This window comes from Gallus gallus, chromosome 8, assembly GCF_016699485.2.
Source record: "Gallus gallus isolate bGalGal1 chromosome 8, bGalGal1.mat.broiler.GRCg7b, whole genome shotgun sequence".
Classification (NCBI taxonomy): domain Eukaryota; kingdom Metazoa; phylum Chordata; class Aves; order Galliformes; family Phasianidae; genus Gallus; species Gallus gallus.
Genome location: NC_052539.1, coordinates 13,610,858 through 13,637,450, shown reverse-complemented (window position 1 = coordinate 13,637,450; position 26,593 = coordinate 13,610,858). Strand labels below are relative to the sequence as shown.

The 26,593-nt window shown below is 37.5% G+C and overlaps 1 protein-coding gene across 6 annotated transcripts in view; it reads left to right on the top strand.

Moving 5' to 3' along the window:
• Window positions 1-26,593, top strand: part of FNBP1L (formin binding protein 1 like) — a 53,287-nt gene that overhangs the window by 17,211 nt on the left and 9,483 nt on the right. For 5 of the 6 annotated variants that reach the window (XM_040705055.2, XM_015290720.4, XM_040705054.2 and 2 more), the window contains exons 2-9: window positions 6,498-6,613; window positions 16,392-16,445; window positions 17,940-18,087; window positions 18,474-18,536; window positions 19,641-19,745; window positions 20,264-20,392; window positions 22,156-22,302; window positions 22,926-23,129. In XM_040705055.2, the coding sequence (XP_040560989.1) occupies window positions 6,498-6,613; window positions 16,392-16,445; window positions 17,940-18,087; window positions 18,474-18,536; window positions 19,641-19,745; window positions 20,264-20,392; window positions 22,156-22,302; window positions 22,926-23,129 (966 nt within the window). Of the gene's footprint in view, window positions 1-6,497; window positions 6,614-16,391; window positions 16,446-17,939; window positions 18,088-18,473; window positions 18,537-19,640; window positions 19,746-20,263; window positions 20,393-22,155; window positions 22,303-22,925; window positions 23,130-25,491; window positions 25,651-26,593 lie in introns of all 6 variants that reach the window. The other variant, XM_040705057.1, reaches the window with a different exon arrangement.

Below are 26,593 nucleotides of genomic sequence, written 5' to 3'. Positions count from 1 at the left end.
CTGCTCCATTGATGCAGAGCCACAATGCTTAATACTCTGTTTTATTCCAGTCTTGCTGTAAAGGTGGGATTTTCTCCAGGTCCTTCTTACAATGAGCAACAGCATCTCTAAGCATTCTATAAACAGTAATATGTTTTTACTGTCATGCATCATATCACATTTAGTTAATTTATAGTCAAACTTAGAAGTCTTTCTGGTTCCTGTTACAAGTGACTTACCTAGGACTAAAATCTACTTGTGCTTCTGTCTACTAGTATCATTCAACCGCTCTGAAGGTGCCTGCTTTCAGGTGGACCTACTGGTAAGCTCAGGAAGAATGAAGGTTTTCTTCTCTTATGTTTAGATGCTGATATAGTAAACACATCATTCCCTTGATACGAAGATGCCTGTGCATTAAATGAAGAACTTGAGATGTGATTCACAAGCTGGACAAGTAGCAGTGTTTATTGAGGAACTCTCTCTGGCAGCTTGTTCCTCTGTTCTCTTTTATTAATGTTGCTTTTCAGTGTCCCGCCTGTGGGCTGAGACAGTCAATTCATAGTTCTCTTCCAGTTCTGACTGCTCATTTCAAAAGTAGCCACAGATATTTCTTCTCCTTTTCTGTCTGATAGGTGCCTGTCCCGTCCTAGAAAGTGGCAGACAGGAGTCCATCATGCCCGTGAAGTTGCTAGCTGCCAAACAAGGCATCCGTGCCTGGCAGACCTGATAGGAGAGAGTTCCCAATGTGGTTATTTTGTTTCTGGTCTAAGGAGATCTTTGCAGGGAAAAGCACAGACTTAAACTGCTGCCTAAGTCTCTGGGGCCAGATGACATGCATCACAGAGTCCTGAAGGAACTAGCTGGCGTGGTTGCGAAGCCACTCTCCATCATTTTTGAAAAGGTATGGCTGTCAAGTGAAGTCCCCAGTGACTGGGGAAAAAACATAACAATATTTAGTCTTTAAATTTGCTTACAGACACATTTCTTCCACTCTCTTAACTTCAATGCTTAAATATTTTCAGAGAGGAATGAAGTATAATTTGCAGGTTAGTCTGTTTGGAAGCTACTGTACAGAACTTGTAAAGAGCAGAAAAGAAAGACACTTCATGTTTTGTTCCCTATATAGAACAGCTCTTTGTTAGTTTTTAGGTTTAAAACTAACAGGAAGTTTAAAAAAAATAAACTGTTTAGCTGGAAGTAGTTCTAGTCTGCCTGATGAAAGGAAGCAGATTGAAGTTGCGAGAAGAAAAGAAGATGAGAAGACCGAATAGATAATTATAAAAGGAAACAGGCAGGAAGAGAAGTGATAATTAGTTCAGGCAGTGAAATAGAAGAGTTGTTATATTGAGAGAAAAGGAAGCAGGAATGCGTAAAGATAGAGACAAAAGGGAAAGGGAAAAAAAAGGCACAGAAGAGGTTTCAGAGATCAGAAAATTTGAAATGTGTTGTCCAAACTAGATAACTGTAGCATTCTCTCTAACTAAAATATAATTTTATAGTCTAATTTGTGCTGAAGGCAAGTGCAGAAAGGTACACAAAGCTGTACTGGTAACTTCTCATTAATAGGTCATGGTGTCCATAACTTCTAATATAGCAAGTCAAGTAGTTCTTTGCACGACCAATGCAAGTTAAAGAATAATAAATAAATAATAAATTGACCTCGAGCAATCTCATCAATGTAAAATGTTGGCCAGCTTCAACTCAATTCAAGGCCTTCATCTTCGTTAAAAATAAAAATAAGAAAAGCAAGCTGCAGTGTTTCATACAGACACCGTCTATTTCAAGGGAAGGGTGTGATAATATGTGGAGTAGCTGCTTTGTAATTTAACTTAAAATGTTTAACTACTTGACTACATTTGAGACTTCTTTTCTTCTGAGGTACTGTGGATGCAGGAAGGAGGGTTCATTTGAGAAACTCTCATGGGTATAAATTCAGTAAACAATATTAGACTGAGTTATATAATCAGCCCCAGTTTCTCAGTTGGATTACTTTAGACTTGCAGTTTTGAGGATTATTAATTTGTTGCTTTTCCTAAAGCAGTATAAAATAAAGCATTTCTTTCTAAAGCTACACAGGGAATTTTTTTATACCAAATAGTTTTTAGGCTGTTTGTTTTTTGACCTGAATCTTGGTCCATGAAACTCTCCTTATGGAATCTTAGTGGTGTGTAGTGTGTATTTCCCTTACATTAGACTTGTAGAAGTGTTAAGAATCGAGGGATCTAAACGTGGAATTGAGCTTTTAAGCTCTTGCTGACTGACTTGGAAGTTAAGGCTGGCCACGCTAGGCAGCCTGGAGAACAAAGAACTGGGAAAAAAGCCTAATCCTGTGCCAATGTTCCAAAACTACAAATAAGGTCGCATATTTGTCACTGCAGACTAAAATTGTGGTGCTAGATACTAAGTTATGGAAATACTGATGTATGGTAGAGTCAAAAGAGAATAAAATGATGGTGGCATACATGTGAAGTGTCAGGATCTTGAATAAGATGTCTTACTAAATGTATTTTAGAGAGATTGTGGATTTAATTATTGTTAATTGAGATAGATTGTCTAAACTTTTAAGTTGATGCAGTTTTGTGTCTGAAATGGTTCTTGGGGCTTAGAACTGAGTTGTCTGGAGGTCATCAAAATGGAAATCAGGGAAGTGGAAGATGATGCCCATTAAGATGTCAATCTAGTAAATGAGCTTTTTGGAAAGGAATAATTTAGTAAAACTCATTTATTTAGCTATTTACTTATTTTACAGAACTTGCTACCACAGTTTTAGCTCTTAATGCATGTATAGCTCCTTTCCAGCATCAGTGGATGTTGGGAACATTAGCTGTTTAAAAATTGCAGTCTGGGCTAACATATTTTATTTGAAACTCTTCTTCTGTAAGAACAGTGGCTGGACTGGCTAGAGATTGCTTTTGGATGAGGAGAGGTAAGGCTTTTATGCAGTTGCATTCCCTCAGTGCTCATTGCTCCAAAGAGAAAGAGTTCCCCTGCCCCCCTTATTTTTTTTAATGACTCTTGAAGTTTGTTTGGGGAAAAAAACAGGTGTCCATAGGAGTTGGAGAGCAATTCCCAAGTTCAACCTGGGAAATTATGTTTTTGTATTGGTACAAATATGATTTAACTCAACTTCTTGCCTTGATCCTTCACTGCTATTGTCACATTCCCTGGTATCTGCAACAGCGTGATAAGTTAAGAACCGCATAACTAGAAGTAATAGCAGTGTTCATCTATTGTTCCAGTAGATAATCTGGAAGTAAAAATTAGGGAGGTAATGCTTGTTTTGAAATAATCTTTATTGACCTACTGCAAATCTTCATGAAGTCTTGGATTTGTTTGCAGCAACTTGAACTGCAGTCTGACTTCTGAGTGGGCAGTACTTCTGGCCGCTATCCATTAGCTGAAGATAATTAGTTTCATAATAGTCAGCTGCAGTTTTAATTTTGTATTTTACAAAAAAAACTACTTGCTCAACTGTTAAGGGTGGTGGGGTGTTACTGGACAAGCAGTGATTTGTTTGCTGTGTAATATTGTTGAAAAAATACTTTGCTATCAAAGTAGTAGCTGGCCAGATCTCATAGGATGTATTCTTTTATTCCATAATTTTCCTTTGCTGATCTTTAGTTAATGCTACTTCCATATTTCTTCAGAGGAGCAAGATGGAGTGACATACACATTTATATATGTATAAAACTGTGTTTATTTATGAAAGTTCTGAGCATATATTCTCTTGCATCCATTTGGTTCACTTTTTCCTCTGTACATTATTGCCCAATGTTGGCTTTGTTTTTTTTCCTTTTCATTCAAGATACTGCTTGGGTTGGTTTGTATGGCAGTGCATAATTTGACTTCCTCTTTAGCAGTACGGAATATCTTCTGCTTGTGTTCCTGGATGAAAAGGAAGCCTTTCGCTGAGCCCAGAGCTTGGATGCTACTTGGGAAGCTGAAAGGACCATGAATAAATTTGTGACTCACATCTAGAAGCCTGTCTGAAAAGACCTGCTTTTTTCTCTCTGCTAATTCATTGATCTTACCTTTCTTTTTTGCTCATTTATCTCATTGTCGTTACTGAGCAGTGTAAGGTGATTTGTATGACTGCAGGCTTTGATTCCCTGGTTTCTTGTTTGAGAATTGGAAAAATTGTGAAGCCAGATGTATTCTCTCAACATATTTTAGACTAGGTATTAGGAAGAAATACTTTACTGAGAGGGTGGGGAAACACTGGGGCAGGCTGCCCAGCAAGATTGTGAATGCCCCCTTCCTGGAAGCCTTCAAGGCCGGGCTGGATGGGGCTTTGAGCAACCTGGTCTAAAGGGAGATGTCCCTGCCTATAGCAGGAGGGTGGAACTAGATGATCTTAAAGATCCTTTCCAACCCAAACCATTCTATGATTCTGTGATTATGAGCGAAAGTCAAAATGGCAATCCATGGAGTGGTAGCATGTTAACTCTCCATTGAAGAGCAAGCTCAAGATGCAGTCCTCTGCAGGTAAAGTGATGTGTGCTGTTTCTTTTAGGATAGGGAAGGGGTGATCGTTCTGGATTTCTTCAAACATGGACGTCAGCTATGGCCACTTGCTGACCAAGCTGAAGGCTTGAACTTCCAGAGTCAGGCCAGAGAAGAAGACAACCTTTCTCTTATAACATGATAACACCAGGCCCTATATCAGTTTGAACACCGTGGAACACATTGCCATTCTTGGCTGGACTCTCCTACCACACCCACTGTATAGTCCAGATTTGACACCTTCTGACTTCATCTTTTTGGAGTGATGAAAGATGGACTTTATGGGCTATGTTTTCCTAGCAGTGATGCTGTCATAGCAGCTGTGAAACAGTGGGTCATCTCTGCTGGTGCTGATTTTTAGGAGTGTGGTATGCAGGTTCTTGTTCATCACTGGCAAAAATGCATAGCTAGTGGTGGTGGCTACGCTGAAAACTAGTGTTTTGTGGCTGAGAATATGCTCTATCAAATAGTGTTGTTGTGTTCTTTGTATCTGTTTTAGTTTCTGTGGAAATAAATAGGAGGCATAGCTTTCAGATTGACCTATGTACTTCTTGAAAGTATTAATTTTAGACATCATATTGTATGCTCTGTTCTATGGTAAATTCATAATATAATTGGTGGCCAACAAAAGACAGCAAGCAAGCTGGCTTTGTGAAGCTGTTTTAGAAGAGAATACACTGGTGCTACCTTTGTCCCTTCCAGCAAAACATGGACTAATGGCCCACTGAATCACAGTTTCCATTGCTTATCTACCAGATCATTAATGCATTCATGAGTAATTCTGTAGGCATCAGTAATGGTGAAGGAGCTTCACTAATGTAAAGATATGTAAAGAGTAGTGAAGGTAAGCAGTGGGTTTTAAGTTTTGAGCCCTGCGTTAGAGCAGCTTTCTTTTTCACTTAATTCTCACTGTCTTATGTATGTTTTATGTGTGTTCCTCATACTGGGAGGGAACTAATTCTTTCTTCCCTTCAGGAGCTATGGTATAATCCTATAACATTGTCTTTGCTCAGAGCCTGCTGTTTATAGAATCAGATAAAGGAACAGAGTTGTGGCAAAGTTTGTGGCACTTTGGCAGTGATTAAATACTTCTGTAAAGTGTGACATGTCAAATGTACTCAGGTTTTCCAGTCCAGTTTCATATTGGTACCTGAGAAGAAATTTTCACCAGTAGAGTCGTTGTTCTTTTGAGCAAAATATTTGGAAAGCCGTTGTCCCTGATTGTGTATTCTGAAACTCATTTGTGAAATCAGTTGATCAGTAATGTTAATCAGTACAGAATACAGTGGAAGATGAGTTTTGGAGATCATTTATTAATAAATCGCCACTTACTTTTTGGAGTTATTTTTGGTCCTCTTGTTTGCTTTGTGCATTTGCTTTCCTCTAACATTTATAATGGGTAAGGACAGGTTTGCTTTCTTTAGAATCTCTTGCTAGAACTGATGATGCACTTTGTGTATAGATTTACTTTAATAAATGTTTTCATATGCTGCCTATGCCCAACTTAGTCATGCAGCTATCATTTACATTATTTTTGTTTCAGTGGACAATCTTATGAGTAGAATTACTTTCTCATATCAAACAAAATTACTACTGCCTGTGTTTTTCTATTAAAAAAAAAAAGTACATCATTTTAGTTGAACAGCAGCCTGCTAGTTACATAATACTTATCTCTGGTTGTGTCTTAATTTGGTGGAAAACTTGTGAATGAGAGGATTTTTAGGGCAAAACAAGGTGCATTTTCATTGTGAAAGTGATCAAAGGATGTACACAATTTAAATGAAGACATCTAGAGCTCTTTTCAGAGAAAGAGCTTGATCAGTACCTGGGCATACAGCTTTCTGTTCCTGTATGTAGTCAGTGTACATACACACATCGGGCTGATTTGTAATTTTAATGACTTCAGTTCAAATAGCAAGCATTCCCTCAAAGCACAGCCCATGGGTTATGTGTTGTTTCTGGTGTTGGTGCAATTCTTCACTCACTCGGTATTCTTGTTTCCTTTTGTTTTTAAGGATCAGTTCGATAACTTAGACAAGCATACACAGTGGGGCATTGACTTCTTGGAGAAATATGCAAAATTTGTAAAAGAAAGGATAGAAATTGAGCAAAACTATGCAAAACAACTGAGGTAAGTTTATTATTATTGTTATTGTTGTTGTTGTTGTCATTATTATTATTTTTAAAAGCATCTTACCAGTTACTTGAAATCAGATTATGGGTAACTGTGTAATTTCATGATTACAGAGTATTTTTTTCATTTAAAGAGTGAATTAAATCATTAATTCTTTTTATGACAGACAGGATTTTCTTTAGCAACCTAAAACAACATTATTTTGGGCGTGTGCTTGCTTCCTTGTTTGTTTTCCTCTCTGTTCTCCTACCCCTCCCACCTACCCTTTGCATCTACATTTTCTTTGTTCAACCAGTTTCAAGCCTCTACTATTAATTAATTTCTTACGTTGAATTGGCAAAGAGCTTCACTACATTTTGTTTAGAAATCTCATTGAAATCATTGAGAAAACTTCAGGAAGCAGCAGATCTTCATGTCCTTAAAAGATGACCTTTCCATAGCGAGTCATCCCTTTTGATTCAGACCCTTATCTCTCTTGTTCACTTTCTGTTGTTGCCAAATGAAACATAATATAGGTCTAACTGGAGTTTCCCCTCCTAGGGAAGGAGATCATACAAGAAGTATAGTAGCAATAAAATGGCCCAGAAGCGCCAGAATAAAGTGGGTTTGTTTGTGGGTTTTTTTTAAACCAGAAGACACGTGGTACTTGAAGAACAAGATTTAAATTAAGATACTACTATGAAATTGGCTTTAACTGTTATCCTTGTGTTCCTCTGGGGACTCAGCTGAAGCTGTTGCCAGGCCCTTGACAAATGAAAACTACTAACAGCAGCTTCTCTTTGGTGTCTTCTATTATCTCATCATTGGCAAATTAGATTGTCACTAGATACAGCGCTGAGGGATCCTTCCTCAGAAACACGTTTAAGAGGTTTACAGCTGAGAGGGTGGATGTTGTCTTCTGTTTGATTTCTGTATTAGTTTCTTTTGATCCAGTAGTATATATTCACCAAACATAATATCCTCTTACTTTACCAAAGGAATTTTTTTCCTGAAGGAAATAAATACCACTTTTCCAAAGCTGACATAGAAGAACTTAAGGAGGTAAAGGAAAGTTTGAAGCATGCACAGCACTAATTCACAGTCCAGTTTTGATCTGTTTTGAGTTGTCTGTTTAAAAATGGAAATGTTGTATTTGAATGAGTCTACTCAGTTTCCTTGAATATTATGAAGTTTTGCTTTGTTCTATTTAAATGTTCATTTTCCACAGCTAGCAAGATGATATTAGTATTCCAGGATATGATTAAGAAATGTATTCTGTGTAGTGTTCTATTATTTTGGGTAAAACTTTTGATTTTTCTCAAAGCATTTTTGAAAAGCAAGTTATGTCAAGTACTCCTGTCAGATGGCTGGGCTGCTTGTGTACGTGCAGTAAGTATGACAGCTTCGGAAAACACTGGTCTTGCTGCACACTTGTACAGTGCATGCATGCACTTCCTGCCTGCTGCCCACGAGGGTCTGGACAGCACACACACAAGAAGGTGACTGATTTTCTGCCAGTAGACTGGTTCATGAATAAACTATTAGGTATTCTTGCCTGGCTTTTCCATGGGGGAGAACTGATGGTTAGCTGTGAGCTGTCATGTGATAGTGCCTTGTTTTCAACCGTCATTTCTCTTGAGGACACTCATTGATGTTAACTGTGTAAAAGGGAACAGTCATAAGGCCCTGTGAGAGACTGAGATCTGTGAAGTCTTCATCTCCAGAAAAGTTATTAATCCTGCACATTGTTCCTTAGAAGTTCTGAGAGAGAAGATCATAGGGATAGACTGTGGTTCTGGTGAATTTTAATGCTAGCAGCATGTGGTCTGTAGGCTGATATCAGAGAGATTAATATCCAATAGCAAAATTATTGGTTTTATCTCCGTTTTTTCTCTTGTAATGGAATACAGCCTGACAAACACACTGCTGAGAATCTCTGTATAATGAACTCTGATACTTATTATGCCCTTACTAACAGGTACATAAACAGTATAGAAAGTGTTCACCTCTTGGTAGTTCTTTGACTGTACTTGTACTTAGATGGGAGATTGAAAGGAAGTTAAATGTTAATTGAGAGATACAGAGCTTCAGTGCTAGAAATGTATAGATTTTTTGTGGATTTTTTTTTTTTCTGATGGGCTGTATTTATTGTTGGTTGGATCTTGTTCTCATAGACTTAAACCAAGGATGTAAACTTGAGTTACTTTTTCATAAGAGTTTTCACAGATCAGAGTCTATGTCCTGGCAGAAACTCACACTCACTTAGTGTATGCCCTTGCCTAAGGTATTTTTTTGTGTCCCATCACAGCTTAGTGATGTTTCCAGGTGGCAACAGCTATTCCAAATCTTTAAGGAGAGGGCAAGCAAGTGATGCACATGGAGCATATGGAGAGGTGTTTGAATGAACTTGCTATGTTGATGATGAAACTGATGGTTTATTGTTGGTGGGTAATTGCAGAAATGATAACTTTTGTACTAGGTATATGGTATATGGGGCAGAGTTCTCACAAGCTATTTAATGTTGTTCTTTGATACACAACTGTTGATGTCAAAGGAAAAAAATATGAAAAACTGTCACCTTTCAAGAAACGTTCAGCGTGGATGGAAAAGTAAAACTGTGAATTTGGTTTTACCTTTGAAATATGCTTTGTTCTGAAAAAAAAGCAACCATAATTTTTTTTTTTTAATCTCAACTTAAAGGAAGTATCTTGAGCTTTGTGTAGCTTTGTTCTCAATTAACATACTGTGTTGACACAGGGAACGTGGAGTTTATTATAGGCTGTTACTGATTTACAGAGATGGGGAATTAGGGCAAACGTGTACAAGACACATTGTAGATTCATAGATTTAAATTTGATTTTACAGCTGCTTGATTTGTTCCTATTTTATTATAGGGAAAAACAAGGTATATTATTTGCCTAATTACTGGGTACTGGGCTGACTTCTGTAATTGAATTCTCAGATGCTGTTTTTGATCAGCATTATTGTTGAAAAGGGTTGAGGCGAAATTCTATTTTGTTTACTACCAGCTTATCGCATGGAAAACACTTCTGAGGGTTTGCCCCTTTGGTTCTGCCTGAAGCATTCTGTCACTTGATAAGATGTAGGAGTTCCATATTTTTTAACATTTGCTAACAGTGGTAATAGAGTTACAGGTGCAGCTTCTATGCAGAATAAGATTTCTGAATTCGGTCAACTTTTCTTTATTGCTAGTTTAAGTAAATAGTGTTGGTTGTTCTTGAACTAGTGAAGTGTTTCTCTTTAAAATTGTAATCTTCCTAATTGATCTGAGCAAATGTATTTTTCATGGGTTTTGTTACTTCCTTCTGCACACCATTAAGTGCTTTTTATTTCTAAATAAGATATTGATACATGCATGTGTCTAGTCAAATTGAAAATTAGTTCCTGCATTTCTGTGTGTAGAATCTTGGGGTGTGATATAAAATGTGTGTAAGCTGAAACATGAATTTGATGATGCAAATTATCACTGTGTTTGTTTCTCAGATATCTTTCTTTGATTGAAGCTGAGAAATTAGGTTGATGATTATCTAAATATGGATGTGGCAGTTTTTTTCTTAATGATTCCAAGGATATTCAAGCTTTGGAAACTAGTTCTTATTTAGCTGAAAGCTTTTTCTGATTAGATGATGTTACTAAATCGAGTTCACTGTCATTCCTTTAACCCAGTCTGCATGCTGATGTGCACTCGCAGAAACCTATTTGAAATTACTGCCTTACATGTAGATGTGAAATGTCTTTAAGTTCTTACTGCACTTTAAAATTCATTTCTGAAGAAAGAATTGTAAGTTTGCTCCCAGTCACTTGTAGGATGATGTAGGCACTGTAGAAATTTAATATAAACAGATGTCACAGCTGTTAACTTGGCACAAAATCTGCCAAGATATGTTGATGCTGCTGCACGTATTCTTTACATTCTGTTATTTGTTGTAATAAAACTGAGTTTTGAGTTCATTAGCATGTTTCTGTATTAATGTAAAAATGTAGACATCTTAAGTACAGGCCAATAAGTAATATAAATGTATTAATTAGGTGCTTTTTGAAACTTCAGAGTGCATGACTTAAAATGAGTAATATAGTCCAGGCTGCTTTCTCAGTGGTATTAACCTGAGACCAACTTATACTGAGAAGAAAGATTTGATAAAATTACAGGGTCTGCAAAACTGAATGTTGTGCTGAATGAAATCTACTCCAGATGCATGTAATTCAGGATGTGATAGAATTTCAGATTTTATTTCCAGAGTATTAAAGTGTCATCCCTCTGACCAGTCTGGTGGCCTTCTATGATGGAGTGATGGCTTTGGTGGACGGGGGAAGGGCGATAGTTGTCATCTACCTGGACTTCTGCAAAGCCTTTGACATGGTCCTTCACCACGTCTTTCTCTCTAAATTGGAGAGGTGTGGATTTGAAGGATGGACTGTTCAGTGGATTAGGAATTGGCTGGCTGGATGCAGTGGATCTGTGTCAGGGTGGAGGCTGGTCACAAGCGGTGTCCCTCAGGGGTTGGTCTTGGGACCGGTGCTCTTCAACATCTTTATCAGTGGCATAGATGATGACATCGAGTGCACCCTTAGCAAGTTTGCAGATGACACCAAGCTGGGCAGTGCAGTCGGTACATTGGAAGGAAGGGAAGCCATCCAGAGGGACCTGGGCAGGCTGGAGAAGGGGGACCATGAAAACCCAATGAGGTTCAATAAAGCCAAGTGCAGGGTGCTGCACTTGGGTCAGGGCGATCCCTGGTATTTATACAAACTGGGGGAAGATCTCCTTGAGAGCAGCCCTGCACAGAAGGACCTTGGGGGTCCTGGTGGACAAGAAGCTGGACATCAGCCAGCAGTGTGTGCTTGCAGCCCAGAAGGCCAACCGTGTTCTGGACTGCATTAAAAGAGGAGTGGCCAGCAGGGAGAGGGAGGTGATTGTGCCCCTCTACTCAGCTCTTGTGAGGCCCCATCTGGAGTACTGCGTCCAGGCCTGGGGCCCGCAGTTCAGGAAGGACGTGGAGCTCTTGGAACGGGTCCAGAGGAGGGCTGCTAAGATGATGAGAGGGCTGGAGCATCTCTGCTATGAAGAAAGGTGGAGGGAACTGGGCTTGTTTAGCTTGGAGAAGAGAAGGCTCTGGGGAGACCTCATTGCGTCCTTCCAGTACTTGAAGGGAGTGTATAAACAGGAGGGGGAATGGCTGTTTACGAGGGTGGACAGTGTGATAGGACAAGGGGGAGTGATCTTAAACTGAGACGGGAGGTTTAGGTTAGATATTAGGAGGAGCTTTTTCACACAGAGGGTGGTGATGCACTGGAACAGGTTGCCCAAGGAGGTTGTGGTTGCCCCATCCCTGGAGGCATTCAAGGCCAGGCTGGATGTGGCTCTGGGCAGCCTGGTCTGGTGGTTGGTAACCCTGCACATAGCAGGGGGATTGAAACTCAATGATCATTGTGGCCCTTTTCGACCCAGGTCATTCTGTGATTCTCTAAAGAAACGGAGCAATTTATCCAGTAGATTTGGTTCTGTTCTGATGGTTTGCAATTACGTTTGCTTTTTTTTTTTCTTCTGAACCTAACAGTACTGTTGCTCAAATGTGCTACTTGCATTTTCTTTTTTTCTTTTCTTTGCTTAAAATGAAAGGAAAATTTGAAGGAAAATGAAGATTCTGCATTTATTTTGAATTACATTATAAGATACCTATAATGCTAACTTGGCCCAATGTAATTGTGAGTTTGCTCATTGGCCTTTGGATTAGATATAAAAAGAGACATTGTAAGACTGTTACATCCATTTTCTTGAAGGATTTGTGCTGTAAGAGAACCGGCTCAAGGTATTGCTTCAGAGACCTTCATCATCTCCAACATGTTGACCAAAATTGCTAGGTGGTGTTAAAAATTATACCTCAGTTGTTGAGTCTGGGTGTTGATCTGCTAAGGATAGCTCATCAGAGGCTGCCTCTGGTCGTTTTTGATGAATGCTAAACTTAGTGGGATTTATACTCGTGAGCAAGGAACAAAGATATTCATATCCTATTGGTAGGTCTTAGTTTTGTCTCCTCACAATTACAGTAGAATTAAACAGGACAACTTAGCAGAGTGGTGAGAACTAATTGGTGAAGTAAGCACTTGATTTATTTTAGTTTTTACTTTTAAACTCTCCTCTAATTTACCAACCAGTGTGTGCATATGTGTATGTATTACTCAATGTATTTTATATGTGCAGATACATATAGACATACGTACACATAAAAATTAATCTGTGTGGTTGGGGGATCAGTACAAATCTGACTGGGAGTGGAGAGGCGTGGTCTGTAGTTTCTCCTGCTCCAAATAGGCTTTGCAGGCACTCTCCTTAGTTTAAGCTGAAACGTTGTCAGTCCAGGTGTTCCAGTATGAAGGGGTTTACCTGAGTCTGCTAGTCTGGGGCAGGAATGGTCTTTAAAAATAAATCAGGTGATTTGTACCCAGCTGTGGTCTGGTTCTCTTGTGGAAGAGTCTGAAAACAGGCAAACTAGATTTCTTTCCAGCTAATCTGAATTGTGGGAAGTACACCTATTTTGTAAATACTGGCAGGTGTTTAGCTCAGGGAAATTGGCTAGAACTGGACTGGACTAAAACCTCCAGAAGCTGGTAGTGTGAGCACTGAGCCCTTGACGCTGTTGTTTTGCTTTAGAGATCTGCTTAAAGATGTAAACTACTCTAATTGCTGCTGCAGACATAGGGTAATGTTCCCATGGTTTGGAGAAACTGGTCCAGAGCCATACTTGGATCCTGAGAAACAGACCTACGTTTAGGTAAAGATAAGATCTTTCTAAATGTCGATGTTCACTTGTAAAAGAAGCAAAAACAAACAAAGCCCATTTATGCTTCATTGTTCATGTGAACACCACTTCTTCCTTTAGCTAGAAATTTTGCATTTGCTAACTGCTTTTTGTGTATTAACTCTGGTTGGTGTACTCTGTGTTGTTTGTTGGACCTTGAAGCCCTTCTCTTTTGCAGCTTTAAACTCTGTTTGTGGTGGTGGATATTTTTTGTTTTTTGCTTTTTAAAGTGGCTTATTTCCTCTTTTGTAACACCCCTGAAAATCTTCCCTTGAACAGACTTGCATGGTTGCTTAGCTACAGCATTGTGTGCTTGGGATGCAGTTCACCTTCTGAATATTAATAAGGTGGATTTCAGGAGTTTGCCAGTCATTAATAAGCCCTGAGTAGCAATGCAGAAGTGTAAGGGAAAGTGAAACACGGGAAAGTTACTTAGCTAAGACGATTATTAATCGCTGGGTTTTTTTTAATCTTTTGAATTTTACAGTCAAAAAGTCTCCTTTTATTCCTTACCAAGTTGAGTTTAACAACAACAGGCAGTAGATTCTGATGATGGTGAAGAACAATCCTTGTTTTGACTTCAGTGAGAAAGGTGTTACACAATTTGTAGATGCGTTTTTAAAAGTTAGTGTTTATTCTTAGCCTACGCATGGATGTGTAAATGATGTGGCTATCTTACTGTAGTTCTTTCTGGCTGTAGACTGAGTGTATAGAAAGAGACAAAGGATACAAGCTTGCTATTTCCACTGACTCCCAGCTCATATTTTGTTATATACTTTGTGATTGAACGTGGTATCTCACTGCTTGTACCTTAGAGATACGTGACTTCCAAATAACCTGATGGGAAATTGCACAAGGTTATTTTAGATGAAGGCAGGATTAACACTCATGGTTTAGTGATGAAATGGTTCATAGTTCATAGGGATGAAGTCACAGGCAGCCAGTGGGAATGGGATATAAAACATACATGCAAGATTTTGTTTCACACAGCATTCTGCAGTGCTGGAGATGCTGTTTGCTTTTTATCAGAGAATTTCAGAGGTTGGAAGAAACCTCTGGAGATCATCTAATCCAGCCCTTCTGCTTGGCTGCTTCCAGGGGAAGGTATTTTGGTTTAGATTAGATTAGTAATGGATTTAGGCTACTAATTAGGAATTAGTCTACGATGTCAAAGGCCAGTTGACTCAATTATTACTGGACAGACAGCTGGAAAAGTTCTATTTAGAGGCCATTTAATGTACAACTGGTATAGCAGCTCTAGAAGTTGATATTTTGTACCTGATTTCTTCCTTAGAAGGATGTGTAAAATAGTTAAATTACACAATAATTGTCCTCTCACACAAAACAGAAGTTTGAACAAAACATATTTCATACTGATTAAAAAGCCAGAACCATTGTTTGCATAATACACATAACACACTTTGAAGGTGCTTCTTTGACTGACCCTAAAGTGGACTTTCTGCTTCTTGAACTTTTTTCTTTTTAATGGAAGGTATGATTTAATTAGAGATGTATGGTAAAAATTGTCAGCATTCTGTTCCTTCTGCATATGGGTTGTAAAGCAAGTAATTGGCATGCCTTATTGTATGGGAGGTTAATTCTCACTTTAAAATGATGATGTGGTTAATTTAAAGGAGTGATATCCATAATGGGCAATCTGTTCTACAGTTTGAACCTTATTAGTTAGATTTGAATGATCTGGTTCTTACATTTGGAAAATATGGGAAATCTTGTGAGGATGGGCATTGGTCTTTATGCACAGGTCTATTTAGTTGGAGTAGTCGATCTCTCTAAATACAGTTTGCTACAGCAATTGAAATGCTTTGTGATGCTTTATTACCTGTAAAATAACACCCTTAGGGAAAGGAAAACCGTCATAAAATTATAATTCATGTAAGTCTAATGTAGTTCTCCTATAATAGGAAAATGGCAATCTTGAAAGTTGCTAGGATAATTAATAAGTCCAACTTAATGAAAATGTGAAGAAAATTATTGCTTTTTCTCAAGACTGACAATGTGTGTCCTCTTGGACAAGTCTTTTAAAAGACTTGCTGTGAGAAATGTATTTTAAGTCAGAACAGAATCCTATGCATTAGAAAGTGTGCTCTCCGATGTTTAAAGCAAATGTTGGCTCACGGAAAGATGAGAACTTGGAAAGATGCTGCACGTGTTTCTCCTTCCCTCACATCCATCACAACTTTAAAACTGTATGGCTTAATTTCATGTTAATTTCACGGGACTTGGGATGATGTGTGCAGCAATGTGTACCTGTATCTTTGTGCTCTAGGGTGGAGTACACGTGGTTTGTATGCTTCTTAAGGTGCTATTTCTGCATTTTATGTTAAGCAAATAAGTTCATAGCAGAGTTCTTAGCAATATTTGGGCTATGATATGGTATAAAGTGCTGGGTCCATGGATCCTCTTTTCAAGGTCTTGGTTACCTAAAATCTAGTACTCATAAAACTGGTGGTAGGGCAAAATGCAACGTGCTTCTGTAGGAGAGAAGTTGCCTTGTGTTCTGAAAATACACATGGGGAAGATTGAGAGGTATTGTGGTTAAACCACTGCTCTGAATGTACACTCAATTCAGGCATGGAGAAAACCTCCGTGGGTTCGTGGGTATTGTGTACAGCGTCCAGTATGTGTGTGATTAAACAGTGACTATGTATTTGCTTTTTTCTTATTAGTTAGCTTATTTTACACATACATATGAAAAACCTGTTAAATAAAGAACACTTCATGTCTAGACTCTGTGGATTAGAGGTTTTAAAATGCTTATAAATGCATTGTTCTAGGTCACAGTGACTTAAGACACTGGAAACACTGTAGATTTCTGCCTTGCGTTAGGTTAAGGGACCCTTAGATTCAAAAATGAGGTAATTGAAAATATATTATTTGTTCGTGCACTTTGCTCTGTGTTCATCTTGTCAAAACACACTCCAAAATAACGTCCCTTTTTCCTTCTTCCTTAATAGAAATCTGGTTAAGAAGTACTGTCCTAAACGTTCATCCAAAGATGAGGAACCCAGGTAAAAATGTGCACTTAAAGTTCTGTGTATAAGAAATAAGGGCTGCTGTGTACTTTGTCCAGTTTTGAATTTTTATTTCTTCTAAGATAAAATACTTAAATGTGTAAGACAACAAAAGCTGCTTGGCTTCTCAGGTCTGATGTAATACTTAACCATGGCACATCATATTTGTTTCTGTAGTATTTTAAAATAGTAAACGTGGCAGGTTGTACTTGCTGTGTTCCAAATTAATCTTTATCTCACTGAAAGCTTGAAAGCAGAAGTTTGTTCTAGGGTTTTTGTTGTTGTTTGGTTTGGTTTTTTAATAGAAGAACGGCGATTTACCTCTGGGCTGTGGTTTTTCTTAGCATAGTTGGCTTTCCTGCAGCATAGTTAAGTGTTCAGATCTGAGACTTGGGTGTAAATGAAAGTGCCTTGACCTTGGCAAGAAGAGCTCGTGCCTCTTAAGCTTGCTGTCCTTCTCTGACTCCAGAGACAAAATAAGTCTGAATGATAAATAATCATAAAGTTGTTTAGCATAAACTGCTCTTCTACAGTTACACAAAGAGAGGTGCTTGTTCTGCGGTCCCTATCTATTACCTCTTTTATTTAGAGAAGTGTAATACATTGTTTCCTTCAGAGATAAACATGAGTGAAAGAATGTGGGCTAAGTTTCAGATTGTGACCAGAGCACACCCTGTATGCAGAATACCTGGAAATCCACACTGGGATTTCCTCTCTTTTGTTTCTGTTTAAAGATCCTGGGGTACAGGGAACAGGAATTCTAGTTCTAGGGTGGCATTTAAATTGCACAAAGCCAAGCCTATGGAGATGGCGGTATTCCACAGTTAAAGAGAGAAAGATGTATATTTTAATGTGGTGCCTGTTGTTTTTTCTTTCTTCCCTTCCACACACACTTTCTACCCCTTTGCCCCTCCTCTTCCCCCCTTTTTAGTGCCAGCCATAGTGGCACCTTACTTCCAGCCAAGAGGTGGGCAGGCATACAGGCAGCTGTCTTCAGAGCTGATAGCAAGCTTGTTCTGTAGATCATCCATCGGGATGCATATGAGTGGTATGATTGGCATGTTCCACCCTCAAGACTACCAAGTACATCATCTCTGCAACAAGTTCAGCCTCCAAGCCTAGGGACGTATGTATCCGTTCCCAAGCTCAGGCCTCTCAGTTGGCAGCTTAGGAGATACCACTATACTACAGGGCTTTCCAGGTAGTATTCTTCTTCTTTCTTTTCCATCCACAAAAATCTATGTTCTTATTAAATGTATTTGAAGAGACGTTGCAACAAACAGTACATGCTAGGCTCAATGTAGGCTTTCCCAAGCTTCATTTGTTGTAATTCAATCAGCGTTAAAACAGGATTTACTGTAAAATATATCTGGTGTTTCTTTTTAATTAGGAGCACAAACTGTTAACAGAAATCTATCTAAAAAAAGAAGCAAACGCATAACTGTCTCACTTCTTGTATTTGTCTGTTTGTGTGTATGTGCTCTCTGTCAGGTTTACTTCATGTATTGCCTTTTTTAACATCCTTAACGAGCTGAATGACTATGCAGGACAACGTGAAGTAGTTGCAGAAGAAATGGGACACAGAGTCTATGGAGAATTAATGAGATACTCACATGATCTAAAAACTGAGAGAAAAATGGTAATTTCTATATCTTGATTTTATAATGGGATATGAAATCAGATATGCCTCTGAATGAACTGATGTATTTGTTTACCCCATTTCATGAATTTGGCAATAAGTAGGTTTTGTAATACATTTATAGAATACATGTTTAAAGCTGTCGTGGTATTATTATGTACTGTTACTAAGACCTGAGGATGAAGATCTTGGAAGACTGCTTACTGGTAGCTTTTTTGCCAATATAATTTTTTTTGTGTGGTACTGTTTTTGCATATAGTAATGTCTTTAAAAGAGTACTGGTAATGTGCTAGAAGCGTGTAACATAGTGTGTCAACAGAGCACAAAGTAGGTAATGGTAATAGTACTGAATATATGTAAATCAAACTTATTTGTGGCAATTTTAGCATCTTCAGGAAGGACGAAAGGCTCAACAGTATCTGGACATGTGCTGGAAACAGATGGATAACGTGAGCTTGTGTTTTGTTTGTCATTAATTAGAAAAAAAGCCTGTCTGTAAATGGAACTGTTGAAATCTTCCTTGCTTAGAATTTAATGTTTAGCTATATTATTGAATGGCCAAATCAGATTTAGCAACACTCAAAATACATTCCAATGAGTGTGTAGTTCACTGCTAAAAAGAAAATTAAAAATCTCTCATAAACAGCCAGTGTGTGTATGTAAAGCCTTGGTGTTTATCCAGAGTAAAGGAATCTGGTTAAACGATGGGTACAGACGTGGGTGGCTTCTCACTGGGCTAGATAGTAATTAGTAGGGATGATTTCTATGAAGGTGAAATCTTAAGTCACTGTATTTGACTTGAATTTGGAGTCTGCTGCTGTAGGCTGTTACCCTTTCAGTAGGCAGGATTATACTTCTACAGAGAAATGCAGAAAGTATATTTTTCTAGAATAAATTACAGACATTGCTTTTAAGGATTAAAAAATGCAAATCTGTGTTCACAATGCATTCTGATACTTTGCTCTTTCTGTGTCTTTGAAATTTATTATCTTTCATCCAGATTTTGTGAAGCAAAACTGGAAAGGTGAATTTCTATTTTGTTGTTGTGAACTGAGATGATTGATGCCTTGGTTCAGTGTCAGGTCAAAGAGTTTTAATTCATGGTCAGATGATCAGAGTAGGAGCAGGTGTGGTAGTTCAAGATGCTGTTACCTTTCAGACAGATAATCCCCAGAGTTCACCAGAAACAATCAGTTGTCTTCTGTATGTTGTATTTTTGAGTGCAGAGTGAGTCCTTGAATAGGGACAGGTTAACCTCCATTGCCTGACTTTGCTCTAAAGCAGATAAGTAGTACTCACACTGTTACCTGTTCCTCTCTAGAGCTACTAACTTCCCAAGCTGCAAAAGTTTTTCCTGCAAGTTATCTTGAGAACAGACAGAATTATTGAATGTCAGGTGTACTAAATAATGTTAACAGCGTATTTACTTAAATAAAGGTAGCTAGGGAATTTAAGGTCTTAAAGGGAAGCTTTGATATTTAACATTCAGAGTTGCTGTACAAAATTAAAACAGGATAGTAGCTGATGAAGCAGTAAGTTTGTGGCTTTTGTAGAGTAAAAAGAAATTTGAGAGAGAATGCAGAGAGGCAGAGAAGGCGCAGCAAAGCTACGAAAGACTGGACAATGACACTAATGCAACAAAGGCTGATGTTGAAAAGGTAAGAGCAGTGCCATGTTTGTTTTTTCCTCTCCCTTTATTATAAATATATTATATTTTATATTTACCGTACTGGAACATCATCCTTCGTATAATATTATGTATAAAATATGCTTGCTTACTGTGTGCAAAATCAGAGGGTAAAATGTACATGGAGTATGCTTCATCGATGACTCTTAGGATGATGCTGAGTCACTTTTCTTCCTGTGGTAGGCAAACTCACGGGTATTTTATAGTATCTATGTAGTCTAATTCAGTCTCTTTTATGTTTTTTGCATATGTATTTGAGCAGTGTGGCTAAGGGAGCTTAAATAACCACTACTCTCTCTCTGTGTATAACAAATTAGGTCTCTTGGCTGTCTGTATAAATTAAGGCTCACATTCCTTTTATTGTAAGGATGTAAGTTTTGATGATGACTACGATTAGTGTTTTTACGTAGTGGCAAAATAAATTATAATACTGCTATGTATCACTGAAAAGCTCAAGACATGTTTGAACCAGTAACACTTTCTTACTAGGCAAAGCAACAGTTAAACCTGCGTACACATATGGCTGATGAAAACAAAAATGAATATGCTGCACAGCTACAGAATTTTAATGGTGAACAGCACAAACACTACTACATTGTCATTCCTCAGATTTACAAGGTAAAATAATTAATGTAAAAAAAAAGTATGACTGCTTTTTTTTAAAGGAGAAAGTAGAATTTAAAATGTCAAACTTCTCTTTTTTTATACAGTAGTAGATAATTTTATCAAGAAATTATCATAATCTCATACAGTCGATGTTTATGAGAAGAGTTTCTGTTTTCAGTAAATATGCTTGCACTTGCACTGGAAATACTTTGTTCTAATTTCTATGAAGGTTTTACATAAGACATGAAATATTAATGAAACTGAACAGTAAAATAAAGATTTTGGACATCTGTATGAGACCAAATGTTAAAACAATCATTCTAGCAAAGTTTGATCACTAGTTCTCTATTTTTTTCATGTACTGACTCGTAGACACATAGGAAAGCACGTAACTAATGGTGACAGTGTGGTTTAACGTGTCTCATGTAGCAGGTTTATACTGGGTAGATCTGGAGGCAGAAGTGCTCCCCCCACACCCGAGTGGTCATTGCTTCAGCAGTATTACAAGCAATGCACAGAACTCCCTAAAATATCACAAACGCGTGGAGTACATGGAGTGTGGAAATGGAAGGAAAGTAAAAGTGTTGACTTCATTTGAAGGTGTATCAATTTAAGAATGTTTGATGTTTACCTGGCTGATTAAGGAATTATATAATATTTTAACTGATAAGCAGTACTTCTGTAGCTCTGGCATTAACACTGATGGAATAATTGCAGTGAAGTCCCAGGAGAAACAGTTCTGTTGTTTTTGTAGCTCAGTCCTATTTTGCTTGTGTTGCAATAGCTTATGTTTTCTAAAAATCTCCAGTGAAAGCAAGAAGGCCTGGTCCTACTTTCTCTTGGGACTACATTTTCTAAATTATTTCCTTACTAAACACTGCAAGTGTTTAGTAACTGTATGGCAGTGCCTGGGGAGAGATGTTTAGCAGGTCTAAGGTTGTTGCTTTGTTTCACTGATGAAATTAGATGCTATTTGAGGTATCTGCCTTCGTTAGAATAGATATAGGAAAGATCCATCTTTACCTGTTTTTGATAACCTGTTTATGTATTTATTGCCTGTTGTTTCCTTCTCTTTGTCACATTATTTTAGGTGAAAGGTTGTAGGCTGTTATCTTACTGGCATTTCTCTTTAATTTGTTGTTTTCTGTTGTGTTCCAGTAGATTTTATTTACAGATCTTCTATAATGGTAATCTTTTTTTTCTTTATTTTCTTGCACACTTGTGAAGGAAATGGTTTGTATTTGAACGAGAAAGTTTAAATGCATATGGTTTTAATATTTTGAACCTTTCATATTCTTTGTTAACCATAGGTATTTGTTGGAGAGGATAGAAATAAATGCAGAGTTAAAGAAGATGAGATTTCACGTGGATATACCTATTACCAGAGAAGTTGTTTGGAAGGAGAGAGTGAGGAGATGTAGAAAATAATAGGATTTCATCACTACAGTTCCCATTTTTGCCTGAAAATTTTACCTAAGTAGGAGGCTGTAGGCACTTTATACAGGCTTTAAAAATAAGGAATAGAAAGTTCAGTCCTCCAGACACCGTTTTATAAATTAAAAAATATAAACTCTTTAATTTCTGTTATGGGCATCTCAAATCCATGTCTGACAGGACTTCTTTTTTTTTTTTTTAATAGGTTCTGTTTTGTTAGGTAAATAAAAATGCTGGGAAGGCACAGAAATTCCATACTACACTGTGGCAACCACAGTAACTGCATACATCAGGATCAGGAAAAAACATCCATAAATACTTATCTTCCTTTCTGCTTGCAGCAACTTCAAGAAATGGATGAAAGAAGGACTATCAAACTTAGTGAATGTTACAAAGGCTTTGCTGACTCTGAGCGCAAGGTTATTCCAATCATCTCTAAATGCTTAGAGGGGATGATCCTTGCAGCAAAATCAGTTGATGAACATAGAGTAAGTAGAACTGAGCTACTTAGGAAATGCATATTAGAAAGTGAATTGATATGTGGAGAGTGGGGGAGAAGAGGAAAATGACTTGATCCTGTACATTTATATGTTTTCAATTATTTGCCATAAAAGTATTTGTCTGAATGATTGCTTCCAATACTGCTGGTGTCTGTTCTCTTCGTGTTTTATTGTTTTACTTTGATCTAAAGATGTTTGACATCATACATACTTTTGGACGCATTGTTTTGCGTATCCTGAAACATCTCAGAATATCAACATGGTTGGTACCTTCTCTGCTACGTAGCATCAAATTGGATGAAGTATACAAAGATGGAGTCTAATTTGGGTATAAACCATTGTCCTGCCTTAAATTCACGAGAACCTGTGGGGACTGTTAGCTGGGTTCTGAATAGCAGGGTGTGTATGCTTTGATTAGTGCTGTTAGTAACACTGCTGAGGAAAAAAAAGAGCATCCTTTATCTTCAGTCCAAAAGCATGCATTTTGTGTCCTCTCTGTTTTCCACCTGTGAATCTTTTCACGTGAAGGGAAAAATTCTATCTTCGTGTTTTTCTCTTCTCTCTCAATGACTGCTTGATTTTCTTTTTCAACTCACTCATGTCCTGTTTAGGACTCCCAGCTAGTGATAGACTGCTTCAAATCTGGTTTTGAACCTCCTGGAGATTTTCCATTTGAAGACTACAGTCAGAATATTTACCGGACTATCTCTGATGGAACCATCAGTACACCAAAGCAGGAAGGAATGAGAATTGATTCAAAAACTACAGTGGGCAAGGCGAAAGGAAAGCTGTGGCTATTCGGAAAAAAGCCAAAGGTAACAATTCTGAAATTACTATTTGGAAAATTAAAACGGGAAGGTTCAGAGTAAATGGAAGTAGCAATAATTTATTTTTAAAATACATTGTCCATGTACTCATCTGTTTTTTGATGACGTACAGTTTGAGTAAGGTTGGATATTTTTTATCATACTAAAAATCGGGTTTCAGTGGAAGGAAGTTTTGCGATTCCTGTAGTGAGCTGTGTCCTGTCATGATTTTTATTCATTATTTGATGTTCTGCATAGGTTGAAATACAGTAAATAAAAGTAGCTTCCAACTTCTCTAATTTTTCGGAGTTGCTGTAAAGACTTTCTGTGATTGCATAGAAAAAGTGTTGATTTTGAACGTAAAAATAAGCAGAACAAATGGAGAGGATGTGTTTTATGCTTTGGAATCAGGCAGGCTTCATATCTCTTTAATACTACAAAAAGCAACCCCCTTTAAAATGTCCTGTTTTATATATGTTTATCAATAGGAATAGTACATAATTTTATTGCTTTTAACTTAACGTGCTAGTTTTGAAAATATTAAAACGTACCGTAATTCCCTGATAAAACATCCTGTTGAAGCTCTATACAGGTAAATATCCCAGAGGAAATGTAACTATGAAAAAAGTAAAAATATGCCTATACTCAAGAAAAAGTGCAAAGCAGGTACATATTTAAATGTTATGCTAGGATTTCAGCTAGTATCAGAGCATGTAAGTGAGTCTTTTTAATGATTCCCTCAGAGTTCAGTGAGATTGTTTTAATGTTCCAGATTGGTTTCTGCTACATTGTAGAAAGCTGCTCTTACAGCTCATGAGGGCTGGGATTTATTTTCCAGTTGACAGCATTCCAAGCAAGCAGATCTTTGCAGAAAAGGTTCAGCTGATTCCTTTTCTCCTTCTCAATACCTTATGTGTAACTGCAGCTGTGTGAAAATGAAAACTGATTCTTTACCTTTCATGCAGTATAATTAATGATTGGTAGTAGTTTATCATTTCAGCATGTTACCATCTTTATTGCATTTGGCTGCAGTCACGACTACCAGTTTGGTAACAAGCCCTCTGTCCAAGAATTTTGCATGTGTGCTCACGCGCACACACACCCTCTTCCACAGACAGTAAAACAGGGATGATCTAAATGTGCTTCTGCTCTGGATGTTTACTGTAGATATAAGATACTCTGTAGCATGATGACAGCTGGAGAAAGCTGTCGGGACTATTTCCCTACTCTTTCTTCTCCCCAGGTTGTTCACCTCTTCATAGAGGTGACTATGAATGCTACATACTATTTCCTATATGGAATCACAGACGCACAAATATGTATAAATTCTACATATTCTTCCTGAAGTACCTGGGATAAATGGAAGATTATGTTCAGTTTTTATTTTGGGGCAGGAGGAAGAGGTGTGGGAGGGAGGGATTTATGAACACACTTAAAAAAAAAAAAAAAAAAAAAAAAAAGGCAATTGGAAGAAAAATATATATCAGAATATATATATATGTTTGGAATTGTATGTATTTTATATAAATAGTATGTTATTTGTAATATTTCCTATAAGAATATAAATACATAACATTATTAAGGCATTTCAAAATTTTAGCTAATAGAAAACCAAAGCAAAAATACTAACTTACTGTATTTGAGGTATTTGTGGTGGCATTTGGACCTTCATTTAGCTTGAACTGTGGCTGGTCTTCCTTATGTATGTTTACCTATTTTTTGATGTTGTCAGACAGAAGAGCCTTTTGGAAAGGGAGTGAATTGTGTAGCAGAGAAAATGGAGAAACTGAAATAGGCAACAGCAGCCAGAGCAGGAGAGAGAAACAAACAGTCAGAGGATAATATTTAAAAAGGGGAGGAAGAAAGCAGGGGAAGTTCTAGTGATGATGTTGATTAGGAATGCTGTGCAGCCATTTTGCAAGTCCAGTTTGATCACAGAGGTCTCAGTAGACCTCTTTCTTGGTCATTCTCCATGTACGTACATACTGTTTCTATTTCTAACTTACCTGATAAGGTACATCAAAATGTAGGAAGAAAACGTGAGCACAGTTGCACAAATTTCCAGAATGACCATAACTAAAGTTGGAAAAAGCAGAACTTCCTGTTCTAAAAGAACAGAGAAACAAGTTTGGAATCGTTTTAAGATCTGAGGAAAGTTGAGTCTAGAGCTCTCTTAAATATTCCTCTGTCTCTGAAGATTAATTCGTGACAGCAACCTTTTAAAACCCGCACAGTAATGGCATAAACGTGTCTGTGAAACATTAAAGGTGTCTGTGATAGATGGAAATTTTGCTTTTATAAGACAGAATTTTCATTTTAAAATCACTATGAACATTTGGCTTATTTGTTGCTTTCTTTATTTCCACATTAGCCACAGTCCCCACCCCTAACCCCTACTAGTTTATACACATCCAGTACTCCTAATGGGTCCCAGTATCCCATATTCTCCATTGAACCAGTGCATTATTGCATGAGTGACATAAAAACAGGGAAGCCCAGAATTCCTTCTTTCAGAAGCCTCAAAAGAGGGGTAAGTTGGATAAAAAGTTGAAATGCATGATGGGCTATGAACAATGTGTTTGTGATGTGGCTTTTCTAATGCTCTTCACCCTCATTATAAGGCTTATGCTTTTTTAAGTAATACTCAGCTATAAGGTCACTTTTAGGATACTGTGGTGGTTGTTGGTTTGTGGGTTTTTTCATGCTATACGGACCTTACCAACAGATGAAAATTAAAATAATAGAAATATAAAATTCCATACGCTTATGCCTAAAATAAAGGTGTTATAAAGAGGGTGCTCAGCATGTTTGATACACTTTTTCATTGTTGTTCACATTCGCAAATGTTTTCCTACCATCATAGAACATATTTTTGCAGTACTACATCACAATATATAAATAGTATCCATAAAAAAGCTTACAGATCATCACTTTATTTGCTGACTTCTAATAGATATAACAGTAGTTGATGTTGAGACAGAACGGAGGATGGAGAAGTTTCATTTATTTTTTTATACATCAAATGTTTCAGCACACAGGGCTTGTAGATTTTGCAATTCTGATTTTCTGAAAAATTACCCTCTTACTATTATGATTAACAAATTGTTTTTCTTTGTCCAAGGTACTTTTGGGTAAAGGTATTGAAAAATTACTGCCAAATGCTACTTTCTGAGATTTCTTGATTCATTTTTTCAATTATTAGTGGCATATTCTGCAAATAGAATTTGTTTGGAAGACAACAGAAGAGAATTGTTAAGTGGTTTCTTAGCAACATCTACAGTACAAGTGAGAAATGTATTAGCACTTTCCTGTTATTTCAATGAAATACAGGCTGCCCAGTTTGTGTGTTTTAAGATGCTTCATGATCTTTATAATGAGATAATTGGACGTATCTGATTATATTTAATTCATGATTTTCTCATATTTGAAAACAAAATCAGCTTGCTGTCTCGTGTGCATCAAGAATGGCTGGT